At 41.9% G+C, this 27,105-nt stretch overlaps 1 protein-coding gene and 1 long non-coding RNA gene across 3 annotated transcripts in view; one reads left to right on the forward strand and one right to left on the reverse strand.

The window, feature by feature from the left end:
* The first annotated feature begins 1,501 nt into the window (after positions 1–1,501).
* LOC120370462 (uricase-like) overlaps positions 1,502–27,105 on the forward strand; it is a 30,082-nt gene continuing 4,478 nt past the window's right edge. Inside the window, exons 1-7 of one of the 2 annotated variants that reach the window (XM_039485235.1) lie at positions 1,502–1,582; positions 17,377–17,595; positions 18,791–18,907; positions 19,033–19,111; positions 23,182–23,368; positions 24,004–24,127; positions 24,577–24,660. In XM_039485235.1, the coding sequence (XP_039341169.1) occupies positions 1,553–1,582; positions 17,377–17,595; positions 18,791–18,907; positions 19,033–19,111; positions 23,182–23,368; positions 24,004–24,127; positions 24,577–24,660 (840 nt within the window). In that variant the 5' untranslated portion in view covers positions 1,502–1,552. Of the gene's footprint in view, positions 1,583–13,685; positions 14,180–17,376; positions 17,596–18,790; positions 18,908–19,032; positions 19,112–23,181; positions 23,369–24,003; positions 24,128–24,576; positions 24,661–27,105 lie in introns of those variants that run through there. The other variant, XM_039485233.1, reaches the window with a different exon arrangement.
* LOC120370463 lies at positions 19,018–23,172 on the reverse strand. Its single transcript, XR_005583754.1, has 3 exons — positions 23,103–23,172; positions 22,137–22,185; positions 19,018–19,166 (listed from the first exon to the last, which is right to left on the reverse strand). It is a non-coding gene; the product is annotated as an uncharacterized LOC120370463 (long non-coding RNA).

The raw sequence follows: 27,105 nt of genomic DNA on the forward strand, positions 1-27,105 counted from the left end.
GTCATTTAGCTGCTCTGTGGCTCCGTTCCCCATCTGCAAAATAGGGTTCATAATTCCTTCCTTCCTTCCTCCCTGGGGTGTTGTGAGGGTAAATACAATTAATGTTTGTGGGATGCTCAGGTACTATGGTAATGGGGTCAGATAAGGACCTAAGATAGATAGTCATCCAGTACTGATCTCTGGGACATGCACCCCTCTGAACTTCATCATGGCTAAGCATCAGAGTAACCTGCCCCTCTCCAGAGCCTAGGAAACCGCACATGCATAGGGCCTCTCTGATGTCATTCCTAGCAGCCAGCATGGCAGAGTTATAGACTGCAACCAGGGGCATGGGTGGCAAGATAGTAGAAATTTTGGTGGTGCCCAGGATCCACCCCCCAACTCTGCCTCCCCAAACTCTGCCCCCACCTGCCTAAGGCTTTGGGAGGGCGCTTGCGGGGGGAGATCTGGGGTGCAGATCCTTGGCTGGGGATTAGGGTGCAGGATGGGGTGAGGGGTGCAGGCTCTGGGAGGGAATTTGGGGGTAGGAGGGAATGCAGGGGTGAGGGCTGTGGGGCTGAGGATGAGGGGTTCATGCTGTGGGGGGGCTCAGGGCTGGGGCAGAGGATCAGGGTGCAGGGGGATGAGGGGTTTGGGGCGTTGGGGAGGCTCAGGGCTAGGGCCGAAGGGCAGGGTAAGGGCAGCTTGCCCTGCCAGTAGGGGAAAGCGGGCGCTAGGACCCTGGGGCAGCAGACAGCAGTTGTGCAGGGAGCTGTTCTACTCCGGCAGCACGAGCAGGCAGGGCAGAGGCGCTGCGCTGCTTTCTGTCAGGCAGGGACGCGGCAGGGCCCGGGGGGGCCCACCTGCGGGGGCCAGGGCCCGATCCAGGCAGGGCCAGGGAAGAGACCCAGCTCCAAATATTGCTGGAGCAGGGCCTCCAGCCCTGAATATTCCTGGTGCTCGAGGTCTGGCAGCCACACAAGGTATTTCTAGACTGCAATCATAGGGTGTGATTGCAGCTTGTGTAGAGAGAGCTTGAGTCCTGGAGCATAGCTTGGGTACATCTACTACCTCTGACGCAGAGACCCTGTTACTGCAATTTAGACGTATCCATAGACACCCCAGGGTTGATGCTGAGTAGCCGTCCCCCACTGCAGGATTACACTAGCTTTTAGTGGGGCCAAATATCTTTCATGTCTTAGCTTGTGCCATAGACCATGACAGAGTTACGATTTCACCCTTGGAATGTTTTTAGTGATTGTTTTGTCTTTGAAGTGCTGCTTCCACTTAAATGGAACTCCCATGGACTTCAGTAGGATCAAGATCAGGATCAGTCCCCTTGTCTCTGTATTAGCTGTAGCTTTTTTTTTTTGCCATAGATATTTTCCTTCATTAAAGTTTCTGCCCAGGGCAGAAAAAAAAATGCCGTGCTGCTGAATAAATTGTGAAATATTTGCATTTGTGAGGCCAACCCCTCAATCATTGCTCCTCCTCTGACATTAAGATGACACCTTTTATAGAGCAGCAGCAGCAATTATTACTCTTCTCAGTGATCCAGGACTCGGAGGTAACAATGCAGCGGCCAGCAGTGTGTCACCTGCCAGTAAGTTTTAACAAGAGATACTAATTTTCTCTCCATGCAGTGAGAAGCAGTGATGTTAAATGTTAAGGTATATTTTTGTGCTCACCTATTTATTTTGAAGTGGTCAAATCAGTTTAGCACAGAGTTCACTGGCAACTAAATGTGACCTGTTTAGCATCTAAAACTGAGTAGAAAAGAATGTGTCAAGTGGGAGATAAGATGAAATAAGGTAAAACTTCTAAGCAGAGGTGTTTATAAACTAATTTTGATTTTAACTGTAAACTAAAAAGGGTGTGAATAAAGGCATTTACTAACAACACCCAAATGAAAGAATGTGAAGAACCCAACTTGCTCGTTATTTATGCTCTTTATTTAATTTGTGCATTTCTCTCAGCCTGGGCAGCGAAAATGAATGAATTACTTTATTTTTCAGGTTCTCTGCTCTAATGTTTGGGTTGCAAATGTTGCAGGGGAAATTTTATTAGTTTAAAACCAACTGTTGTCATTGGAATTTTTTTTAAAAAACTGATCTGTTGGTTTAAAACTTCTTTTTACAAGATTTAACTTTGGGTCAAATCTAAGTTCACTCTAATGAATTGGTTTGTGTCACTGTTTAAGTCATGGACATTTCCTTCTTATTTTTAGTATATTCAATAATCTTTTAATTTTACTTTTCACCGGTGCTTGTCGATATAGAAAGGGTTTGGAGGCTAGATAGTTTTGTCTCTACCTCACTTCACTTTTTCTTCTCTGCTTAAGTATAGTTCCCCCGCCCCTCAGATTAGTTTTCTCTGATCTTACATTCTTTTCAGGTGTTAATTCAGTATTTATTTCTTTGTGTGAAATCTCTTCTCTCTTTCCCCAAGACATTCAAGTGGAGATGTCTGATTTCTGTCCCTGAATCTGCTACTAACCAGGACAAGTCACTTCAGTTTATGTCTTTCATTGTAGTCTCTCTCTGCCTGAGTTTTCCCATCATTAAAATGGGGTGAATGATGCTTAACCACCTTTGTAAAGTGCAGTGAGTTATAGGGAAAGAAAGTGCGATAAACAGGAAGTGCTAATTATTTCTCTTTCTCTTGGTTCTTTGCTATCTTGCCCCATGGCCTCTAACCTCTCCATTCCTCTCCACCTCAGGGTTTCTCTGTACATCGCCTCCATTCTCCTTTTCCCCAGGGCCTCTGTTCCACCCCTCTGAGTCTGCTCTCCCCAGCCCCTAGAGCACTTTCTCTCCCTGGGTCCAGTTCCCCTCACTCCTTCCTTGGATTCTCTGTTCCTTTTCCCCCACCCTTAAGGGAGGCCTCCCCTTCCTATCTTGTTCTCTTCCCCCACTACTTGGGTTTTCTATTCCCACATTGTCCTTCTATCCTCCGTCTCTCTCTAACCATCATTCCCCACCTTCACTGCTATTAGCCCTTCACCTCTCATGCCTCCTGCAACCTCACTCCCTTTCTCTTGTTTCTCTCTCTCCATCAGTTGTCTTCTCCTCTCCTGCCTTGGGTTCTTTGTTTCCCTGACTTGCTCTCTCCCCCTCCAGCTGCTATCTTTAAAAGCCAGAGAGGAAAGCAGGGAGAAGAAAATCCTTCCTGATTCACAGCAGCTAAGTCAGAATCAAAGATGAGAATGACCTGCCTAGCCAGACTTTCAGACTTTGGGGAGCAGATAATATTGCAGCACCAATGGAAAGGATTACATTCTCCATTAAATTTGGTGTGGTTTTATAGAACCCTATTACATTTCTATAGAATCATGCTGGCTTCATCTCTATTATATTCTGTAGGATTGTTCTATAAGGGGGATGTTCTTAAGCTGCTGCCCTCTGAGTTTTAGAGCACACCATAGGCAGTTCACAGAGTATTCAACACCTCTCAGTCTCCAAAGTCCAAATCTCTGGGACACATTGTAGGACAATGACCCGAAGTGAGAGATGTGAAAAAATCAAAGGAACACAAGAATCTCTAAATATTAAAGGACTTTTTAAAAACATAAATAATGTTGTCTATGATCCCAGTGTCACAGTCAACTTTTCTGATGTCACCAAATTACAGAAAGCAAATTATCACAGGATCAGTTTGGGATAGAGGCCAATCTGGGTTTTAAGAGAGGGATGTCCCTTCTAATGACTTGCACTACGTTCTAGTGAAATTTCAGTACCGTAGAAGTTCTCCTGCACAACTTAATACAACACACCCTCCTCTGTCACATCTCTGTTGACTTCTCCAATTCACAGCAGGTAGGAATATGAATTATTGTTGGATCTATCACACACAAATTTTGCAGTGGATTGCAGTGAAGACAATATTCTGCTCTTATAAAGCCGCACTGTTTGAACATTGTTCCAGCACTGCAAAGTTGTCAGTTGGATTGGAGCACGTTCCTTACTTCTCCTCATCTTTCAAGAGTCTCATAATTGTCCCCAAACATCTCATGTGCAAATCTCAGATCAGCAAAATTATAAAAAAACAATGAAATAATATTAAAATCAACAAGAGTCACTGACATCACTTACAATGTACATTACTTTTGTCAATAAGCTGGATATTTTTTCCTTCTGCTCATTAATATTTGACTATTTCACTTTTTAAAAAAAATTAACACATCAAATATACCTTATACAATATACCTCATGTATTTAAATCTAAGTACGGAAGGATCTTTACTCTTAGGTAAATGGATTAAAAAGCCTATGGAAAAATATATTCTGAACAGTGTAACCTATTTAAAATGGAAAGGATATAAAATTTAGCTCATCAATAGATCCCACTTTTAAAACATCTTTGGTTGATCCCTGAGCTGATTAGTAGTATGTTCTAAAAAGTTCTGAGGACCAATTGCTGAGAATCCGGAAGGACTGGTCTCTTAATCCATTGTGACCTTGAAGATACAGGTTACTTTGTTCAATATCTCAGTATAAAACCTAATGAATCTAATGTATAATCTGGGTATTTATAAAGTACCTAATCACTGTGGTATCCAAGGCATGATGTTCCAGTCTAGGATCATTGGAGTAGAGAGCAGAGACCATTCAGATTTTGCCACGCTTTTCCTTGTGTTCTTAGTTTTTTTCCCCTTTCTCTCATTGTCATTTTCTATCTGTAGCGATGGAGCCTGGTCTTTTTTTAGCCCTGTTGTTGTAGGAAGGATGTTGTGAAAAAGCAGGTCTTGCATCATGCTGTGAACACAGTTAGCCTTGGGCTCATACTGATTTCTAGTGCTGGGGCATCTCACAGACTGTGGCAGACACCTGACAATGCTGTACCTCCAGCTCCTGCATATTTCACCATGGGCACAGATGGCTTCATGCCTTTTAATGCAAGTAGGGGGCTGAGTAACCCAGGAAAGTACTTTTCTGAATACCTGAAAATAAAGGTATAATCATGTCCACATAGTAGTTCATATAAATTAATATATGGGTGTAGGTGTTTCTGGAGATAATTATGGAGCGTAGTGATGTGTTGCCAAGTTTTAAAGAAGGGGCTCCCACAAAGTTGTTCTTCCTCTCCTTGGCTAAACTTTGGGAGCTAGAGGTGTGTATGCATGAAGAGAATAGAAGGGCCAAATAATTTATTCATTTGTTTCTTCAAAAATAACCCTCTCTTCCTGTAACCACAGCCAAGCTGAAAGGAATCACTAGTTAGTAGTAGAGTAGGATGAGAAGAAGGTATGTACTATAAGTTGACTTTACATTTCCTTTCTCTTGTGAGTTTGTGTCAGGCATGTTGGGGCTGATCCTCAGCAGGTGTAAATTGTCATAGCACAGTTTACCCCAACTAAGCATCTGCCTTCTTGCGTCTGATTTTTACATCTTCTGCTCCCTTAGCAAGCAGCTTTAGTTTGTTTTATCGTTCCCATTTTGTCTGAGTGGGACAGTGCCCCCCCTGCCAGAACAGCCATGGGCATGTCTCCTGCAGACACACCAGAAAAAGGATTAGGCAACCGGCTCTCCCCCGTCTCTAGGCCATGGGTCTGAGGCATCAGCCTTCTTAGTGCAGCAGCCTCATTTCAACTGGATCCCCTCAGGGGCATCACAGAAAAGATCCTACTGGGTTTCTTCTCCAGCAGCAGAAGAACCTTCACTCCAGGGGAGAGGATGAGGTGGGTAGCAGAGGGAGAACAAAACTGGGATATTCTTTTTAATCACCAGAACAGCAGATATAGTTGCATTGGGTGTTTAACTTCTTGACAACAGAGTGGCAGATTTAAAAAGAAAAATGTACACATGTATTTTAAAGTGTAGGTATTTCAAATCTAGATGACTGACTATAACATGTACTAGCTTTCTGAATCAATGAAGTACAATATAAGTTTCACTCAGGTTGCCTGAGATCCCATCCTTTTAAAAGATCCATAGAGTTTCTTATTGATCATAGTACTCTTTAGGGAAATGAAGAGACTGGAATATCTATTCTTTCTTTATGCTTGCCGTAGTATGTTGACAGTAGATACCTTTCATTTGTCATGAAAATACAATGAAAGCAAAAACTAATAAAAGCTGCTTCAAATCAAAGAGAACCAGAATTGCAGTTGCACCTGTTTCTATACCCCCAAAATGTGTGATACATAAACCAGGCATGTATATGATCATATTGCTGTAACACTTATCCTTCCTCACCCCGTTACCTCCCTACTGTTTATCACTGTTACTCATTGTGTCACATCTAAAATGTACACTCTAAGCTCCTTGGGGTAAGGGCAGTGTCTTATTTGTCTTCTGTGAAACATCTCTTACACTTTTGAGTGTTGTATAATAAGATAATTAAGAAAAAGAATTAAAATGTACCCTTTGAATGTCTGGTTGCGAAGACTAACTTTTGGCCTGGCGGCCAGGATTATCAGACAACAGTTAAAGTGGTAGGTCGAGTCCTGGGATACTCCTCTGACTATTGAACACCATGACACAGCATCTGACACAGGAGGTACAAGCTGTGCACCGAAGTGATCAATTTGGTAAAGCAGCTCCATCTGCGGACACCTAGGCAAATACGGTCCACTCCTGAAGTCGTTTTCCCCCAGGTTGTCACTAGATGTCAGGGGAGAGCGCATTCAGACCCTGCTTACATTCTCCTTACAGCTGAGAATTTGTCATCCTGGCCAATTGCACTCCATATGAGACCAGGTCCACTAGTTCTCCCCATAGGGTCTTAGGATGTCTACTATGGTTAAGCCTGTGAGCCAAGTGTATCAGTTCTTCACTAGCCACCCCAGGAGCATCATAAGTTAGCCTGTTTACTGGCCTGATAACCCTGTCATGCCTATTAAGAATGGGCATTGCTGGGGCAGGGGGGACTTCTTCTTAGGCATAGGCCCATGCATCTCCTATTCTAGTACTGGAGGCTCCAGAGCAGCAGGGGCACCTTTCACCTGTTTGTCCCCATTGTCCAAAAACTAGCTGGGTTATCTGATTCCTGCCTTTCTTCAAGGAGGTCTGGAAGTACTGATTGGGCAGACTTCTTACTCCAGGTTGGTCTCATTGGTGGCACAGATTTGCCAGCAAGAGGTCTAAAGTTTCTGCCATGTGGTTTAGGAATGAAGAAGTAGAGCTCTCACTGAGTTCAGGAAATTGAGGCCAGAATCTGGTCTCCATTCTAGGATATACCATGGCAATGTTCTCCTCCTCAGACTCACTTTCAGATGCTTTGGGTGGTGGAGGACTAGCCCCAGATGGACCACTACCTGTGCTGGAAGATGGTTTTGGTCCAGCACCTTTTTACCACGCAGGTCCTATGCCAGGGGTCAGCAACCTTTCAGAAGTGGTGTGCCGAGTCTTGATTTATTCACTCTAATTTAAGGTTTCACGTTCCAGTAATACATTTTAACGTTTTTAGAAGGTCTCTTTCTATAAGTCTATAATATAGAACTAAACTATTGTTGTATGTAAAGTAAATAAGGTTTTAAAAATGTTTAAGAAGCTTCATTTAAAATTAAAATAAATGCAGAGCCCCCCGACCGGTGGCCAGGACCTGGGCAGTGAGAGTGCCACTGAAAATCAGCTCGTGTGCTGCCTTTGGCACGTGTGCCATAGGTTGTCTACCCCTGTCCTGTGCCATGGCCCAGTTTGTAGGGGAGTGCCTACTAACTATTCCACTTGGACTCCATGGCCAAAACTCCATTCTCAGAGCAGGATTCAGACACCTCTTTGTAAACTGAACACCAAATACCAGGCCTCAGACAAACCTTATTAGGCTGAAAATCTGGGGCATTTCCACCTCCAATCCAGTGGTTTGCATTTAAGACCCTTTTGATGAAAGCTTTGTGGTCAATCTGATTCTAGTTTCAGAGGGTTGCACTATAAGTCTAAAATCTGAAGGCTGTGTTTGACACCCACATGTTAGTGAGAAACAGACTTTCCTTGCATCAGAACAGGCCCCTATATCGAAAAATGGCCGTGTGCAAAAAGAACTCAGCATAATTTTATTCTCTGACCCTTTTTGCAATAGGGGAAATGCCCAAGTCATGTTGAATTTTTATTTTTATTTTTTGTGGTTGAATGTGCAGAATAAAGTGTTTCACATAAAAAAAACAAAAACAAAAAAAAACTATTCCACTGGTAGTAAGAGGTTCCATGTACTGTCTTTATTTGCATTGGCCCCAGCTCAGGTTTGATTTAGTAGACTGGAAGATCTCCCAGTTTTTTCACCCCCAGGTAAAGTAGTGCCTTCCATTTGTCAAGTAATTTGTGTTTGCCAGCAACTCCCAAATTTTGCAATAGAACTCTGCCTCCTGGCTGGAACTCCTGCAACCCCACAGCATCATACTGGCGCTTGTTATTGTCTGCGTTCTTGCAGGCTGCAGCCATAGCTGAGTGATAAGCATCCCATAACTTCTCTTAATTGGGAGACATACTGCTGGTGCGTCTCAGAGCTATCTCTGTTCTCTGATATGCCAAAGCACAGGTCCATGGGTAATCTGGTTCTTGCCCAAACATCAGGAAATATGGTGCAACTCCCATATCATTATTCTTTGTGGCAGTGTAGGCAGGGCGGGTGCAAGGATGTTTCGCACTCTAGGTGAAACTTCCACCTTGTGCCCTCCCCCCCGAGCCCTGTGGCAGCTCTCTGCCCCAGCAGCAGCTCCCCCCGGCCCGGGGAGCTGTGCGGCAGTTCCCCGCCCCAGCTCACCTCTGCTCCACCTCCTCCCTGAGCACGCCGTCCCCGCTCCAATTCTCCCACTTCCCAGGCTTGCGGCGCCAATCAGCTGTTTGGCGCTGCAAGCCTAGGAGGGAGAAAAGCAGAGTGGGGTGGTGTGCTCAGGGGAGGAGGCGGAGCAGAGGCGAGTGAGGCAGGGAGCGGTTCCCCTGCCACGCACTCTCTTACTTGCTGCAGGCAGCCCTCCCCGCGCCCCCCTGCTCCAGGTCCCTCCGCCTAAATGCTGACGACGACCGGGGTGGCCAAAGATCCGGCCACCGCGGTCACCACCGGAGGACCCGAAATGCCGCCCCCCAAATGCTAGCGCCCTAGGCAACCGCCTAGGTCGCCTAATGGGTTGCACCGGCCCTGAGTGTAGGCATGCACCAGAACTACAACATGCTGGCTCAAAGTTATTTTCTGCTCTGGACATAAAGTCCCAGCATATTTAACAGAGTTTGATTAAACTGCTCTGGCTGAGGGTCACCTTGTGGTGATTAGGGGTTGTCCTGGACTTTTTAATTCCTGCCATCCTGAGCACCACCTTCAGAAGGTAACTCAAAATCCCATCCTAGGTTGGAATGAATCCAAGCTGGAAGTTCATACACTGAAAAACATTTCTCCCACAACACTCAAGCAACAGTAGTGGCCTTCTGGTCACATGTTGGATATGCCTGCACATACCACATAAAATGGTTAGTCACTAATAAAATGTTCCCAATATTCTCTCTGTCCACTTCTAAAGACAAAAAGTCAATGCATACCAGCTGGTTTGCTGTGGGTAATATTCTCCAGATACACAACTCTAATGGATAGTTTTCCTTTGAACCCACCAAGCACATGTCTTGCATTTCTTGTGAACATCCTAGGCCATCCAGGGGGTTGGGAGCATTGCAGTCAGCACTTCATGTTGTGATTCTCTGCTGGGTCCAGATACCTCAATTTTACATGTGCTGCCTTCTTGCCATTTGCTGCCTCTTGTGGCTCAAATTCAGCAAGCTACCATGCTATGCATTATGGAGTGTTTTAGATCATGTCTCTATGCATATCATGATAAACACACTAAGTGGAAACAACAGGTAGAGGGCAGGTGGGATCATCCACTGCTCCCACTTATTACTGGCCCCTCACTTATCCAGCAGTGACTCCCCCTTGCACCATTGTGCTTCTGTTAAGATCTCCAGATTCATATGAAAGTTCAGTGAACCATAGGTCAATTCATTCATCCGTCTTTCCTCATTAGACAGGCCCCAGAAATCAGTTCTTCAAGAAACCCCCCAAAATGCTCTGAGTTGCCTCTCTTGGCATTCTGTATACTTTGCAGTTCAATTCTGGCTTTGAGGAGGAAAGGGGAAGGAAATCCATTATTTTTTGGGGGTGGGGGGGGGGGGAAGAGAGAATCAGTCATGTAGACTGAGTGCACATATAGCAAGGCACAGAAATATTAGCAGTGGTGACTGACCATATGCCAATAATTGATAATGACAACTCAGAAAAAATGTATAATCCTGCAACAGGGATATAGTCTTGCACCAAAACTCAAGATCTAAAAACAGCTGTACTTCTGAAATCTGAATACAAATCTAGGCTAAAATTCCGCAAATGGCCCTTGTCTTTATAATAAGCCAAACCCAAACTTCTAAACCAAACACACCGAGATTTGGAGTGTTGAAAATCCAGATCCAAAGTAAATGGACTGGGCCCATTTCTACTGAAATTGCAAATGAAATGACACTTGTATCTATATTGTATGTATATGTATATTAGCATTTCCCCATTTTTTCCTCTAGCATATATAGAATATTTCTGTCTGCTGCAGATACATATTGATGAAAGAGAAAGACCATAAAAACAATATTTCATTTGCTCATTTGTGTTTTGGAAATTTATTTTATTAATTTACTTATTTGTTGCAGAAGAATAAAATGCACTAGAATTACTTCAGAGCAATTATGGTTTAAAGTAGGATTATCTCTAAAAAGTATAATTGTGTAAAAAAGGCACCTTCTTTCTTCAAAGATCTGCTTGCCTCCCAGTCTGTGTTCAGTAACATTTGTTAGGTCTAGGATCTAATCCAGTGCCCACTAAAGTCAATGGAAAGACTCCCATTGACTTCAGTGACTTCTCATTAACTTCACCTGAGCAGGCCTATGAAGGGATACATTCACCATTGTGGCAACACACTGTGGCCCACTTGGGGATTAGCTCATGACCAGTCTGAGGCTCCCTCTTTCAGTTTCTTGCTCCATGATCACTTTAACCCAAATTGCCTTTCACCCACATTGTTCAGATTTGCAACCAATCATCCATATTGGTCAGAATCAAGTCTAAAATGACTATCTCCCTGGTTAGTTCCTCCATTTTCTCAAACAAAAAGTTGTCCTCAGTATATTCCAAGAACTTATTGGAAATGATGTGTTTTGCCATATTACTTTTCCAACAGATGTCTGGGTAATGAACCCCTCCCCCCTTACCAAGTTTTATATTTTGAATATTTTCTGTTATTTGTTCACAAAAATGCCTTATCCACCTCCTCTAACCTGAACATAGGAAAAGATTAAAAATATAGCCAAGATTAACATTCAGTCTCTAACTCACTTCTTTGTGATCGGATATGGAGGGATAGTGACTTTACACTCTGTAGATCAGGGTTTCTCAAACTGGGGGTCGGGACCCCTCAGGGGGTCACAAGGTTATTACATGGGGGCCGTGAGCTGTCAGCCTCCACCCCAAACTCCGCTTTGCCTCCAGCATTTATAATGGTGTTAAATATATGAAAAAGTATTTTTAATTTATTAGTGGGGTTGCACTCAGAGGCTTGCTGTGTGAAAGGGGTCACCAATACAAAAGTTTGAAAACCACTGCTGTAGATTATGGACAGTTGTGAAGTTGCTTAGAACTGAAGGGCAAAGAACAGTTGTGCTCAGAACAAGAAGGAGGAAACTTTATATACTAGATTATATAGGTAGAAATACTAGTTATACACATAAGGCTTAATTTTGACACCCATACTTAGGTTGGACTTGATTATCCATTTCCTTTCTTCTTGTATAGTCTTTTATAGGGGTGTAAAATGTGTATAAATTGCAACCACTTTGATCTGATATGATTTTACAACCACTTTGTACAAGTGTAAATGTTTATGCCAGATGTGAGGCAATGTAATATCAGGCCATCAAGTAGTATGTTATTGTAGAAGTAGTCACCGAGATTCCAATGAGAGTACTCACAGATTAAAATACTGCTCAGCATGAGTAAGGATGGCAGAATAGGACCCCTAGAGATAGTGTAATAATTTTAAATATCTTTTCTATTGGTACTATATTATTTATTATTTGTATTATTGTAGTGCCTAACAGCCCCAGTCCTGGGCAAGGACCTCACTGTGCTAGGTGCTGTACAAACACAGAAAAAGACAGTCCTTGCCCCGAAGAGCTTACAATCTAATTCTTAGCAATATTGTAACTGTGTGAAAGGTTTGACTTCATGGGGGCTTCTTGTTCTAGCCAAGCCTGCAGAGAATCTGCTCTGCTCCATGAACTTCTGTAGATCTGTGTTGGTGCAAATCAATCCATGCATTCCTCCTTTTATTAAAAAAAATCTCAATTAAGTCAGACTATGCTTATAAAAATGTATTTGGGCTCTGGCACTGGTTTCATTTCATTTTTATTTTAGAAGGTTTAAGTAAATGTGTTAACAAATTATAATGAAATATGCTTTGCCTTGGATTTATAAGCTTCATAAAGTTGGTTTAATGTTTGCCCCAGGGCACTTTGTGTCATATTGATCTGGAATTTACTCAATTGCCAAGCTTGCATCAAAGAATCCATGTACATGTACTCCAGCCCAGTCCCGGGACTCTCTTTTCTTATATACTTTGGTAACTTGTAAAGAATAAACCTGCAACAATGAAGGATTACTAGAAATTATAAATCATCCTATTGGGATGGATAAACCATAGCCCCTTCTGCCTTGTGCCACATGAGAGCTTTGAGTCAGCAGGGCCTCCCGCAGAGAGAACTGTACCCATGAAAATAAACTTCAACTGAAAATATTTTAAAGTATGTACTAAAAGAAAGAAAAATATATAAAACAGAAACATCCACAGCATGAGTTAGTGTTCTGTTATTTCCATTGTGGATGGCAGCCCTACGCAAATTTGTTACAGAGGAAACATAAATCTTAGGCAACACTCAGCCCTAGTATAAGTGCTTGTAATTCTATTGAAGTTAACAAAATTAAATCCACTTACATTTGGTCTGACTTTGGCCCTTAGTATTCTGAAGAGCCTTTGTTATGCCTGGAGATGCATGAAAAAGTTCCAGCTTGAGGCTCAGATCCCAGATTGAATTTCCAAGTGTAGTCACCAGGAGATACATGTTTTTACCAACAAATTGAGCATATTTGATAATAAAATCATTAAGAGACAATAAAAATGGAATCCAAGGTTGCCATTATTACAGTGTTACTTTTCAGAACAGATTTGTACTTTAGCAAACTCTAGCATGATGTGTATTTACAGACTGTTAACAAGGTTTAAGCTTCTTCAAACTAGAGCATTCTGTATAGTCAGCAGTAGTTAAATTGACATGGATATCCCTGATGAAATAAACAGCTCCATCAAATACAGGTTTCCCTAAATACATGCCCACATGGTTATCTAGACTACTTTCTTTGAGTGCTTCATTGCAATCAGCTACTCATTAATTATTGTTATTATTTATCTATATTACTGTAGATTCCCAAGCACACGCATAGAATGAAGCCTGATTGTGCTAGATATAGTACAAGCATACAGAGGAAACAATCCCTGCTCCAATGAGTTTATCATCTAAGTTTAAAATAGATAGACCAAGTGGGTGTGGCAGACAAACTGAAGAGATAGGCAGGGACAGGGGAAAGGAATGAAATGATCAGAGCTGAATGGCTGCTTCAGACTTTAGCTCTGGGTTAAAGCTGGCACAATCAGCAGATATCAACACTTCCTAGCCCCCCACAAATCCCTTTAAAACCTCTCTCAACTCTTAGATGGGTACTTCACATAAAGAGACCAATCTGAAGATGCATTTGCAGTAGAGGAACTCACAAGGCAGCAAAACTGCAGAGCAGACTGAGCTGGAGAAATCCAAGTTGGTGGCTGCTGGACCCAGGCCCCTTTGGGGAGGAAGGGAGCAGAACAGAGGAATCCCTGTCACTAAAGAAGATTTTGATGAGCTAATTTCCAAGTTGATATCCATAAAATCCTCCCTAGATGCCAACTGGATGAAATTAAGGCTGATCTCAGTTAAATGGGAAAGACAGTGACTGGTCTGAAAGCAGGCATGTGGGAGAGAGTGAAAGCAGAGGCTTTGCTGTAGAATAGAATTAAATGCTAGAAAAAAAAAAAGAGAGCAAGACCTGGTGGAGAAGGTGGAAGATGTGGAGAAATAACTTAAGGAACAGGGGTCTCCCTGAAGGAGTGGAGGAGGAGGATCCAGTGCAATTTCTAAAGCAGGTTCTATGTATTTTCTTATTCCAAGAAGACAGATTGAGATAGAGTTTGCAGAACTCTGCATGCTTAAACTGACAAAAAGACATGAATTTTTTACTTCACTATTTTGTGCACAAAGAGTAAACTTTAAGGTGAGCCAAAGGACTCCCTGTAGTGATGCTATTAGGTCATAAAGTACTGATCTTCCAGGACCACCACTCTAAAAAAAAAAAAGGGAGCTGGCTGAAATGACAGCAGCATTAAGGGAAGCTCATATAAGATACGTAAGCTTCCCCTCAAAGCTTCTCTTCACCTACACGCAACAGACATACAAGAGAAAAAAGAGGGGGGATTAGTTAGGACTCTCAAAAGACTACACCTAGTAGACAGCAATTCACATTCCCACGAGGACGCAGGCATTAAATCACAAGCCAAAATAAACCTGGCAATTCTAGGTAAACCTATGAGAAAGTAGTCACAAAAAAATAGGAACAATAACGCCAAGAAAATTTTTTATAAGATGATGGACATCAAAGAGAAATTTAATGACGAGGAAGCCAAGTAATAAAAAAAGTAGAAACAAAAACAGTCTCCTCTCTGCTTATGAAGAACTCTGTATCACTCAGTGAGGGTATTATTTAAATATCAGACTATAATGGGGAATGGAAATAAGAATTACAAATATGTGCGGTCTGTATGATTTGGGGGGAGGGAAAGGGTGTAACTGCAGGCTAAAATAGGATGCAAATGAGCAGAGGTGAGAGGCAGGCTGAAATATGGCTTAGTGAAACTACTCCCCAGATATTAGTCCTTCTAAAAAAAATAACACTGCCCTGGTTTCACATGGGGTGTGTGTCAAGTTCCTCACACAGGGAGTTCACTAGACTGGAGGAGTAGCTGGATTCATCTGGGACTTTGGTGAATCTCTACACTGTAAAGGGAGAAGGAATTCCCCCCTCCTAATTTCAGTATATTTTGTGGCTTGAGGGTTTTAGAGGGGAAAAATGGTGGAAGGATTGGGAAAACTAAGAATAATGTTCTAATATTTAACTTGATATTTATATTGACTTCAGTAGCACTAACCATGTGCCTGAAGTTAAACACGTACTTAAGTGTTAGCAGGATCAGGGCCCAGTTTGTCTGAGTATATAATGTCTGTACAAACAGAGCACTGGAATAATCTACAACAAATTACTCTTTTCTCTTCTTTTTAAAATTGGTTGTTTATCTTTGACAATCAGTGGTTTTAAAGGTGCTTGTTCCGTTGCTAAAGTCTGTGTTTAGATATATAAATAATAATAATACTTAGCACTTTTCAGGGTCAAAGTGCATTATCTAATTCATCATTTTAGTCATTTAATACTGAAAACACTTGTTGCCAGTGTTATTGCTGCCAGTTCTGGATTGACAGCTGCAAGTGATAGAGACCCAGGAGATGACATCCTCTCTTAAATCACAGAACAAAATAACAGCACTTTCCCACACTCTGAAACTCTCCATATTGCCTGTGAATACGCCTCACCTTGGATACATCCGGAGAGGGTTCGTTTCAGTGTCCATTACTTTCACAACAACTCACTGTAACCTGGGTGCTGCCAGTGTTGCTGTAAAGGCACTTGACTCCCGGAGGCTTGCCATAAGAACACAGCTAGCATGCTCACTTTGATCATAGGAAATTAGTGCTTTGTAAACCAATGATCATTTTGCAGTTAGTCATAACGCAATGATAAGGTTAGTTACAATGAAATGCAATCAGATTTCAGTAATCACATTTCACTCTCCAAATATATAACTGAAAGGAAGGAAATCCATGCAGAAGAAATAAGTGGGTCCCAGGGAGTTAATAGCTTTGAAATAATGCAAGAATGCTATTGCTTCTGCTTATATTTTGTTGTTTTACAAATATGGGGAGAGGTTTAGAAGGATTTTGACACCTTTCAGCTGGTTGAATTCATGAATTTTCAGGGGCAAGCCAGAAAATGTTAGTGCAGATCTGGGCCAGTGATGTGGCTTGGCTCTCCAGGGTGAGGGACAGACTGTGATTTCATCTACAGGGAAACAAATCCAGAGCCACTCAGCAAATATTGTGTAGTCATGTGTCCGACAGGAATATATTAACGTGAAATAGGTGCCTTTTAGTTCATTCTAGCAGGATCTACACAGAGCAGTTACAGCACAGCACTTCAGTTGGGTCACTTCCTACTACTGCTTTCCTCTCTAGGCTTCTGGCCCCAGATAAGGTAAAAAGAAAAAGAAACCAAACTGTCAGCCCCAACTGGGCTGAAATATAGCCCTGTTCCCTCAGGGGGACTTCTCTGGCACATTTGTCAGGAGCCTTCCAGGTAGGTCTGTCTTCCTCCACAGCCTCCCCCTTCTGAGCTGGGTTGCTCCCTTTTCAACCCTGCCTCCAGCTGGAGCATGCAGGGCTGGAGGGGCAGGGCTACCTGGGCCCAGTGCTGTCCTTTAACCCCTTCCAGGCCAGGGTGGGGTTCGTACACTCCATCACAGTCTGATTGTTTCCTTGTTCTCCCCCATTTGTTGAATTAATTAATTTTCTTCTCTTATACTTAGATTGTAAACTCTTTGGGGCAGGGGCCGTCTTTTTTTTAATGTGTTTGCACAGTGTCCAGTACAGTGGGGTCCTGTTCTAGGATTGGGGTCCCTGGGCCCTACTACAATAGTAGTAGTAGTAGTAAAACAAAATAAAATAAATAATGAATAATGGGCCTCATTCAGGAATGTTGTAATTCCCCTTTTATAGTGGTGTAACTCCATTGATTTCAGCCTATCACTGATTTCAGTGGAGTCACAGCCAATATATATATGAGGAGTAACACAGTGGTACATCAGGCCTAATATCTGTAGTGGTATGTTATATCTCCCCTTGTCAAACAGAACATTTGTTCCACACTACAGACAGATTATTTGGGGTGTTTGTACAGTGCCCCAACACAACAGAGCCCACAATAGCAGAGATCTTTAGGCACTACTGCAATAGAAATCTTAAATACACTAATAATAGTATCTTCTTAAAATGTTTCCTTTCTTCTTGCCAAGATTTCACGCCTTTACTTATTTTAATGATCATCGGTAACCACAAAAATAAAAATATCACCATTTATTGATAAAGAAACAGGTGTTTGATCCAGCTAAGCCAGACTCTGGCTTCCATTGTAACTGGGATCTCCACTGAGTAGAAAATGCATGTGTTCTTATTGCAGAAGGAAGATCTGGAAATCTTAAATGCTGAATATGGAAAGAACATGATTAAGCTTCTTCGCATTAGAAGAGATGGCAAGAAACACTGCATTAAAGAAGTGGAGGCTTGTGTACATCTTAGACTGGATTCTGTCAATGAGTACTCGCAGGGAGACAATTCTGCTGTTATCCCTACTGACACGATGAAGAACGCCGTCATTGCTTTGGCAAAATGCAACGGGGTATTCTTTTAAACTCTTCTACTTAGTATTGTACAGATTGATATTTGTGATGTTGTCCTGGAATTTATCATTGTACTTACTTTTCTGTTGTCATCATACATCAAACCATCCTCCCTCCTCTTTCATTGTCCTGTCCCCTTCCAAAGCTCATCCAGTTCCACAAGCTCTTCTCTAGGCAAAAGGTGAAGAGAGTTTGGGTGAGATCAAAATGCCTACTCCTTCATCTGTTTTTCTTCCTCTGTCTGCTTTCCAGTTTGGCACTGAGGTTCCTGTCAAGATTTTGAACTGGGTTTTTTCTTTTTCCAGTACTAATTCTTTATACAGAACATAGACTTTCTCATCTAGTATTTGGTGCACAAATGTGAATAATCTATATTTTATATATTGAAGACATTTTTAGGCTTGGCTGACATCTCTTATCATGAATGTTTTTTGCATTTGATCAGGCCAGATCCCCAGTGTCTGATACCCCTGAAATTTGGAAAAGTATGAATCCAATTCTGGATATGAATATTGGAATTTGGACCCCTCGTTAGTTTTCGGACAGACTTTTGTCTGATAAAGCCAGCACTGTTTTCACACCTGTCTTCGGGTTACGGGTACCTTTGTAATAGGACAGCTGGTGCGCTCTTTAATAAAATAATAAATAATAATAATAAAAAAAAAACTTAGCTCTTATATAGTCATAGTAGATCGCAAAGTGCTTTACAAAGAAGGTAAGTATCACTACCCTCAGTTTAGTTTAATCAGCTAGTCTTTTAATGTCCTCATTCTATATAGCCTAATTATGTCACACTATGTACCAAGTTCTCAGTCTAATTAATGAAACCCCATCTTTAGCTTTTATCCTTGTTCAGTTCTTATTACTGAATCAGAGTACCCACCCAGAGTGTTTTGACATTGTATCTTCTAAGGGTAAGAATCTAGTAGTGACTTTTTTCAATTCAGTGATTCTAGCTTGCTCTGTCCTTTCCTTGGTGTGAATCCTACTTTATGTAAGGCATAAGGGATCTCTGACAAAATATGACTTTTTAGCTCCTATTGCATTGTGCTCAGGTGTTTGACATTGTCTTTATACACCCAGAATTGAATGGCATCCATATCGGCCACAAAATCCATTTTTATCCACAACATTTACAGTGATCTGGACCTGTATTTCAATATACATTATGTAACTGGTTATTTGTTTTCTTAGATTGAAACTATAGAACAATTTGCCCTGGATATCTGCAACTACTTCATTTCATCATATTGCCATGTGGTGTACGTCAAGGCCTATATTCAAGAGGCACCATGGCGGCGTCTAGAACAGGTATATAAAAATGCTAGTATAAGGCAGCACATATATTCTGGATAATTGTTTCTCTCAGTTCATTTTTTAAAAGTTATACTACAGTGCACTGCAGTTTTACTTACATCTGTGTTTTTAATCTGTAGAATGGAGTTCCCCATGCCCATTCCTTTATCTTTGTTCCTGAAGGAATTCGCTTTTGTGAAGTTGAACGGTGTCAGGATGGTGAGTAAATAATTTATAATTTTCCAGCAGCATTATTACTTCTTCCTTAATGTCTCTGTTGATTCAAAACAGACAGGTTTAGGGATAGTAGCAGGAGTTAAAGGGCTTAGGACACAGTCAAAGGTTCCTTGTAGCGCTGAAACAAAGAAAGCGGCACATAAGTTTTTACTATGGATCTGATTCTGTGTCCTTGTTCACAGAATCATGGGTGAGCAAGTAATGTGGGATCCAGACTTCTATTTATAGAGTTCTCCTAAACACATAATAATTACAATTGTCCACAAAGCACTAATACTTATACAGGACTTAACTGTCTTCTGAAAATAAGCTGCTTCAACTAATACACTGTAGTATAGCCTACAATTTGACTATTAGTATTACTCTAACAGTCAATATTCATCCAAAGACAGAAAATTTAAGTCCAACTGCCTCGTTTGCATTAACACTGCAAAGCCCCGTGGATATGCCCTGGCTTTATTTTTAAAAAGATGCAATTTCAGCATTACAAATCAGGCCCAACTGTCAGAAGGAACTCAGCCTAACCTCTAAAATTGCAACCATACCTCTGTGCAAGCAATTTTTCATGTGTAAACATTCAAATGTGTGCATACAAATGCTCCATTTCTTGCATAACCAAAATGTCCATTGACTTCAGTCAGAGTTTTGGAATGCTCAAGAAATGCAGGATTTAAGGCTGCATTTGCATGTGTCAATTAGGATATTATGTGTCTGACTACTAATCTGAATGTATAAATTCCAGTTCATTGCTGTGTCTGCCAACAAGAGTGCCAGTTAGAGCCAAATGTGTTGGTATTTTACTTGACATGGGGATGTAATGCTGGGAATTGGACTGAAATCACTATAGTGTGAAGCACAATGGGACTACAGTTTCTAGGCACTACTCTGATACAAATACTAACAACAGACTCCTTAACTACAGAACCAGGAGCGGCGCCAGGGTTTCTGGCGCCCTGGGCAGAATTCGGGGGGTGGCATTTTGTGCGCTCCCCACGGGGCGCGCGGGAGCTTCCGGTTCCACTCCCATCGTGCTGCCGAAGAAGGACCCTCCGCCGAAATGTCGTAGGTGACAGCGGCAGTCATTGAGCTGGTCAATTGCCTGCCGCTGTTTTCTACGGCACGTCGGCAGAAGGTCCTTCTTTGGCGGCACGACGGGAGCGGAACCGGAAGCTCCCGTGCGCCCCGTGGGGAGTGCACAAAATGCCGCCCCCCGAATCCTGGCGCCCTAGGCGCCCGCCAGCCCTGTACAGAACAACCACCACCAGATGGTAGCAACCCTTAATTGCTGATGACTGAGGCAGGATTCAAACTTGTAACCAAGAGATAAAAGGCTCTGTAGCCCATTACCAATCCTATGAAACATCCAATCTCTTTCCTGTTTCACAGTTTTGTTAGACCCGGAAAGAAATTGGCCATGCGGCTACCAGGGGCTTTTCTTGTGGCCACAGCCACCTGGGCAGTGATTGTGTAACCCACACATCTCCTGGGTGTGGTGTTCTGTCCGATGTAGTGGCACCAAAACTACTGAGAGAAAGAGAGCGAGAGAGAGAGATTAACGAGTTTGCTCTACAGCCTTAGCTAACAGCCATGTGGCTTTTAGCTCATGCAGTAGAAGCTCATGCACTAAGCTCCAGAGGCCCCAGGTTTGATCCCACCTGCCGACAACCGGGGTCTGCTGGTATTAGAAGTGGGGGCTCATTCAGGATTTCAACTGGGAAGTCTCTGAAGCTCGGGACACACTTCCTCAGCTAGGGGAAGTATGTAACCCTCCTGAGTGTGGTGTTCTGTCCCATCTAGTTGGCACCAAGCCCACTGGAGAGAATAGTAGCATAAAATAGGGTATTGATAAACATCGCATAGGAGCTGAGACATTATTGTAATGAATTTAAGATGATAGATAATGTGAAAATCACCGAGATAGAATAAAAATAGACCTCATGATTAGAATAGGTGAGTTGTTATTTTTATACAAAAATGTCAAATTTTAGAAAACAAACAACCCCCCCAAACAATAACAACCCCCCAAAAAAACCCGACACAAAAACATATGTTTGTTTTTCTGCAAAAATGGTGCAACAAAATCTCAGTATTTTGTTTGGTTGAAAACTCAATTATCTGTCAAAAACAGTTTTGATGGAAAACTTCCAACCATCCCCTACTCACAATGCGACTTTTACACAATCATTTTTCAGAGTGTAAGCACCCTTCAGATACTATACCCCATTGCCATTGCCCTGAGCCATCCAGTCCCTAGCAGCAGAAAGAAATTTATCCTTATCTGGTTTAGAAGAACAGACTCCCTTTTGGACCTGTAGCGTCTCAGTTTTGGAGACATCTTGGTGTAGTTTCAAGGTTGGTGTTGCATGCTTTACATATGTCATATTGCTATGTATGTGGGGCATGTGCTTCTCCAGGGCTTAAAAAAATGAAATACCTCTCAACTGTCACTAGTGATAATTCTTAAGTATCTTAGGGTATGTCTACACTACCCTCTGGATCGGCGTGCAGCGATTGGTCTTGCAGGGATCGATTTATCGTGTCTAGTCTAGATGCGATAAATCAACCCCCAAGTGCTTTCCTGTTGACTCCTGTACAGACGCTCCCTTGGTCACGCAAACCTGACTTATGCAAATCCGCACTTACAGAAAAAGTTTCGTAAGTTCCCTAAGCTTTTTTTTTCTGCATATAATTGTCGGGTATACATCCTCGACTTAACGCAAAATTCAAGTTACACACGGCGTTCCAGAACGGAATGCTTGCATAAGTCAGGGAGCATCTGTACTCCAGCGCCGCGAGAGGTGCAGGCAGAGTCGATGGGCGAGCGGCAGCAGTTGACACACCACGGTGAAGACACCATGGTAAGTCAATCTAAGTATGTTAACTTCAGCTACATTATTCATGTAGCTGATGTTGCGTAATTTAGATCGACCCCTCAACCCCCCAGTGTAGACCAGGGCTAAACGGAAAGCCTTATGAGAGATCAACCTGAAAGAGGTTTAATTGTTACCTGAGATCAAATAAAGAACCAGCTTCTCTTGCTCAGAAAAATCTTAGTTCTATAGTGAAACAAAACATAATCAAAAGGATTAGACATCTGAAACATCCCAGGGTGGTCACAGACTCATAGACTTTAAGGCCAGAAGGGATGATCATGATAATCTAGTCTGACCTCCTGCAGATTGCAGGCCCATAGAACCTCACCACCCACTCCTGTAGCAGACCCATGAACTCTGGCTGAGTCACTGAAGTCCTGAAATGATCAGTTAGATCCTGAGCATGCAGAGGCCTGGGAAAGAATTCTCTGTAATAACTCAGAGCCCTCCCCTCCCATATCTGGTCATTGGAGATATTTGCTAATAGCAGTTGCAGATGGGCCATATGCCGTTGCAAGCAATGCTATCATACCTTCCACTCCCTATACTTGTTGTAGTGCAGTCTTAAAATAAGTTAGGTTTTTTTGCCCTCACTACACCACTTGGAAAGCACTGAAGGTTAGAAACCTTCATCAAATTTCAAACCTAAACTTGTTCTTGTCCAATTTATATCCATTGCACCAACATTGGCCCTTAACTTAAATAACTCATCTCCCTCCCTGGTGTTTATCCCTCTGATGTATTTATAAAGAGTGGTCATATCTCCCTTCATCCTTTGTTTTGTTAGGCTAAACAAGCCAAACTCCTTAAGTTTCCTCTCATTCAAAAAATCTTCTCAAATTAAAAAGTCAAGAAATCGGAGTGGTATTGAGATAGATATGATCTTCTTATTGACTTTAATGGGGCTTGGATCAGGAGAGTGCCTCTCCTTAGAGTTAGGGCTTAGCACCTTTCAGGATCAAATGCTAACTTCTAATGTTTAGAAGTTGGATCTCAGCTACCTAAGTGTGTGTAGAAAATAATTTTTAACACTACCTAAGTATCACACAAATGCATACAATTGCAGCTTGGGGTGAATGCTGTATGGCTCTGGAACTGACCTCTCCCCCTGCCAAAGAGTTTCCATCTTCCCGCATGAACAGGAGCTCATCTTTTTTTTCTGATATTTTTGGATCACAGGTTGTCCACTTATTTCTTCTGGAATTAAAGATCTGAAACTTAAGAAAACAACACAGTCTGGTTTTGAAGGCTTCCACAGGGACAAATACACCACACTGCCTGAGACGACCGATAGGGTTTTAAGTGCAGAACTATTCTGCAAGTGGTGCTATGGCGAGTGCCAAGATATTGACTTTGATTGTGTATGGTACGTACTGAATTGAATTATGTTTGCTGGCAAATGTATTATCCTAGAGTCCCTCTAAAGAAACAAACCAAAAACCTTCCACATGCAGTAGGCACTGCACAGACTGTGCCCAAAACGCAACCGCAGTTTGCTTTTTGTTACAATTAAAACTGCCTTATTTAAATTTTCTGGGCCTGATTTTCACAGCTCCATTGACTTCAGCTGAAGTTGTGAGTGTTCAAGTGTTTCTGAAAATAAGGCTCTGAGTGGTAGATTGTCAGTTGGTGTAAACTGGCATAGCTCCAATGTGGAGTTGTGTCAATTTACACCAGCTGATGATCTGGGTAGTTTGTATTTGAATACAGAACACCTCTGCAAAATATGAAGTTGCATCAAATTTGTTAAATACCTTAAATAAAATGCTTATTTGCAGAATTGTAAGATTGGGGGTAGAGAGGCTGGGGAGAAACTGGGGGAAGTGGCAGGGGAGTGGGCTTAGTATAAACCTTGTGTTATATCTGGTATTAGGAAGATGCAGAAAACTACAATAATAACCAAACAAAATATTAGAGAGAAACAAAAGACAAGCATAACGGCAATTAATAAAATGCTTCATCGGTAATTTTAGATCTTTACTTTTATACAATATTTTTAAGGGATATTGTTCACGAGAGTGTCCTTGAGGCATTTTCTGGGCCACCTGACTGTGGGGAATACTCACCCTCTTACCAGAAGACTGTGAATGATATTCAGATGCTTATCCTGGCGAGAGTTCCTCAGGTATCTTTTTCACCATTTAATATTTAGCTCATAAAATAAATACAGTAGTGTGGTCCACTGAGAAGCTCAGGCTGAGCCTATGTGAGTTATACGTTAATTGGTCTAGATAAACTAAGTAAAACATGAAACTGCCTGAAAATGCAGCTAGCCATTTTTGAAAACTGAGAAAGCACACAAAATACCAACCGGCTGATGTGCAGAGCACTTCCTGTCAAGGAAATGGAAGTGAAGGGCACTCAGCATTTAACAGGAGTAGGCTCAGAAAGAAAAGGAAAAAATGCTATAGAATAATGTTCAAGTGTTTCTAAAATGGGTCTATTTTATCCTCTGCGCTCCCCTTCCTTTTGTGATCCGTCAATTGTTTTTCTTTACAACAAATGAAAAATTTGTTAGGTTGTCATGTTTGAAAGTACTGTGACAAATTGTGGACACCATTTTTATGGTTTCAGATAGAGGAGACTGAAGTCATCTTGAACAACATTCACTATTTTGTCACAGACTTGAAGAAACTGGGATTGGCCAATGAAAAGGAGGTGAGGAGATGTTTAAAATATTAAATGTACAGAATCATCTAAAAAACTGAATCCACTGCAACAGGCACAGTACCCAGATAATGTATGTATTATAGAATTAAGGGATCAATCATCACAATATGAGGCTAAGGGTGGGGACAGGGAAGTCTCTCTGTCCCTATCCCATAAAGTTCAGTCTCTTCTCACTTATACTGCTGTAAATTGAAAGTAAAGCCATTGAGGTCAGCAAGCCAATTCCTGACCCCAGTGTGGCTCATTTGTACTGCTCTGGTCTTGCAAAGGGGCCATAAAAACTAGTTTAACTGGCTTCCTATGCATTCCCTCTGGTGATGTAGGGCCAGTGTATTGACTGGTGAAGGAACGGGGGTGTGGCCAGAGTACTGCAGTACTAACTGATAGGTCTCAAAATGCAGTTATAAACAAGGAATCTTGACTGAGTCACTCTGTTTCTGGTGGAGTCCCACAGGGATCAGTTCTTGGCCTTACACTATTTAACATTTTTATCAATGACTTGGAAGAAAACATAAAATCACCACTGATAGTTTCCAGATGATTCAAAAATTGGGGGAATTGCAAATAATGAAGAGGACAGAACACTAATTCAGAGCAATCTGGATCGCTTGGTAAACTGGGCGCAAGCAAACAATATGCATTTTAATATGACTAAACATAAATGTATACATCTAGGAACAAATAATGTAGGACATATTTACAGGATGGAGGATTCCTGGGAAACAATGTCTCTGAAAAAAGATTTGGTGGTTGTGGTGGATAATCAGCTGAACATGAGCTCTCAGTGCGACACTGTGGCCAAAAAAGCTAATGCAATCCTGGGATGCCTAAACAGGGGAATCTTGAGTAGTAGAGAGGTTATATTTAATAGGCAGCAGGTTTAAAACAAACAAAAGGAAGCATTTCTTCACAATGCATAGTCAACCTGTGGAACTCTTTGCCAGAGGATATTGTGAAGGCCAAGACTAACACAGGGTTCAAAAAAGAATTAGATAAATTCATGGAGGATAGGTCAATCAATGTCTATTAGCTAGGATGGGCAGGGGTGGTGTCCCTAACCTCTGTTTGCCAGAAGCTGGGAATGGGCGACAGGGGATGGATCACTTGATGATTACCTGCTCTGTTCATTCCCTCTGAAGCACCTGGCATTGGCCACCATTGGAAGACAGGATATTGGTCTAGATGGACCTTTGGTCTGAGCCAATATGGTCGTTCTTATGTTCTTACATTACCTCTGTGTTTGGCAGTGGTGTGACCACTGCTGGAATGCTGTGTCCAGTTCCAGTGCCCACAATTAAAGAAGGATAATGATAAATTGGGGAGGGTTCCTAAAAGAGCCTTGAGAATTATTAAAGAATTAGAAAACATGCCTTAAAGAAAGAGGCCATGTCTACACGTACAGCACTGCAGCGGTGCAACTGTGCTGCTGCAGCATGTCTGGTGAAGATGCTCTATGCCAAAGGGAGAGAGCTCTCCCATCAGCATAATAAAACCTCCATGAACATCAGAAACGATGTCAGGGGGATGAGTGCTTCTGTCGGCATGGTTTATTCACACCCCTGAGTGTCATAAATTATGCCAACATAAGCTGTAGTGTAGACATACCCATGAACTCAAAGGGCTCAATCTATTTAGCTTAACAAAGACAAAGTTAAGTGGTGACTTGATTACAGTCTACAAGTATTTACATAGGAAACAAATATTTAATAGCGGGCTCTTCAGTCTAGCAGAGAAAGGTATAACACAACCCAGTGGCTAGAAGTTGAACTAGACAAATTCAGAGTGGAAATAAGGTGTAAATTTATAACAGTGAGGGTAATTAACCATAGGAACAATTTACCAAGGGTCATGGTGGATTCTCCATTGCTGACAATTGTTGAATCAAGAGTGGATGTTTTTGAAAAGATCTGCTCTAGGAATTATTTTGGGGAAGTGCTACGGCCTGTGTTGTGCAGGAGGTCAGACTAGATTATCACAATGGTCCCTTCTTGTCTTGGTATCTATGAATTTTTTCCAGAACTCCCCAGCTGCCAGAACACCCCTCTGATATCACTGCTCTACAGGCAAAATGCTTCTGAAATAAATATAGTCCAGCTTTACTAATTCTGGGTCACTGAGAACGAAAATGATGCTTAAAATTGTTGATTGGCTCTAGTTTTCAAGATATGCTATTGGATCAGTATATACGACCCTTGACTTGGGAATAGCGGAGGATAAGTGAGTTATAAAGGGAGGGGATCTCAATTTAAACCAGAAATGACTAAAATACATCTTTGACTGGATCTATGAATAAATCTATGACTGGGTTTGGACAATACTTGCTTTTTAGGCAAAACAATGAATGATGCAATCTGAAGCTGGTATTGTGTCATACATGATTTGAATTGCATCATGTTATTCCTAGAAGTCATGGATGATGCAATCATAATGAAC

Source organism: Mauremys reevesii, linkage group 8 (assembly GCF_016161935.1).
Source record: "Mauremys reevesii isolate NIE-2019 linkage group 8, ASM1616193v1, whole genome shotgun sequence".
Classification (NCBI taxonomy): Eukaryota; Metazoa; Chordata; order Testudines; family Geoemydidae; genus Mauremys; species Mauremys reevesii.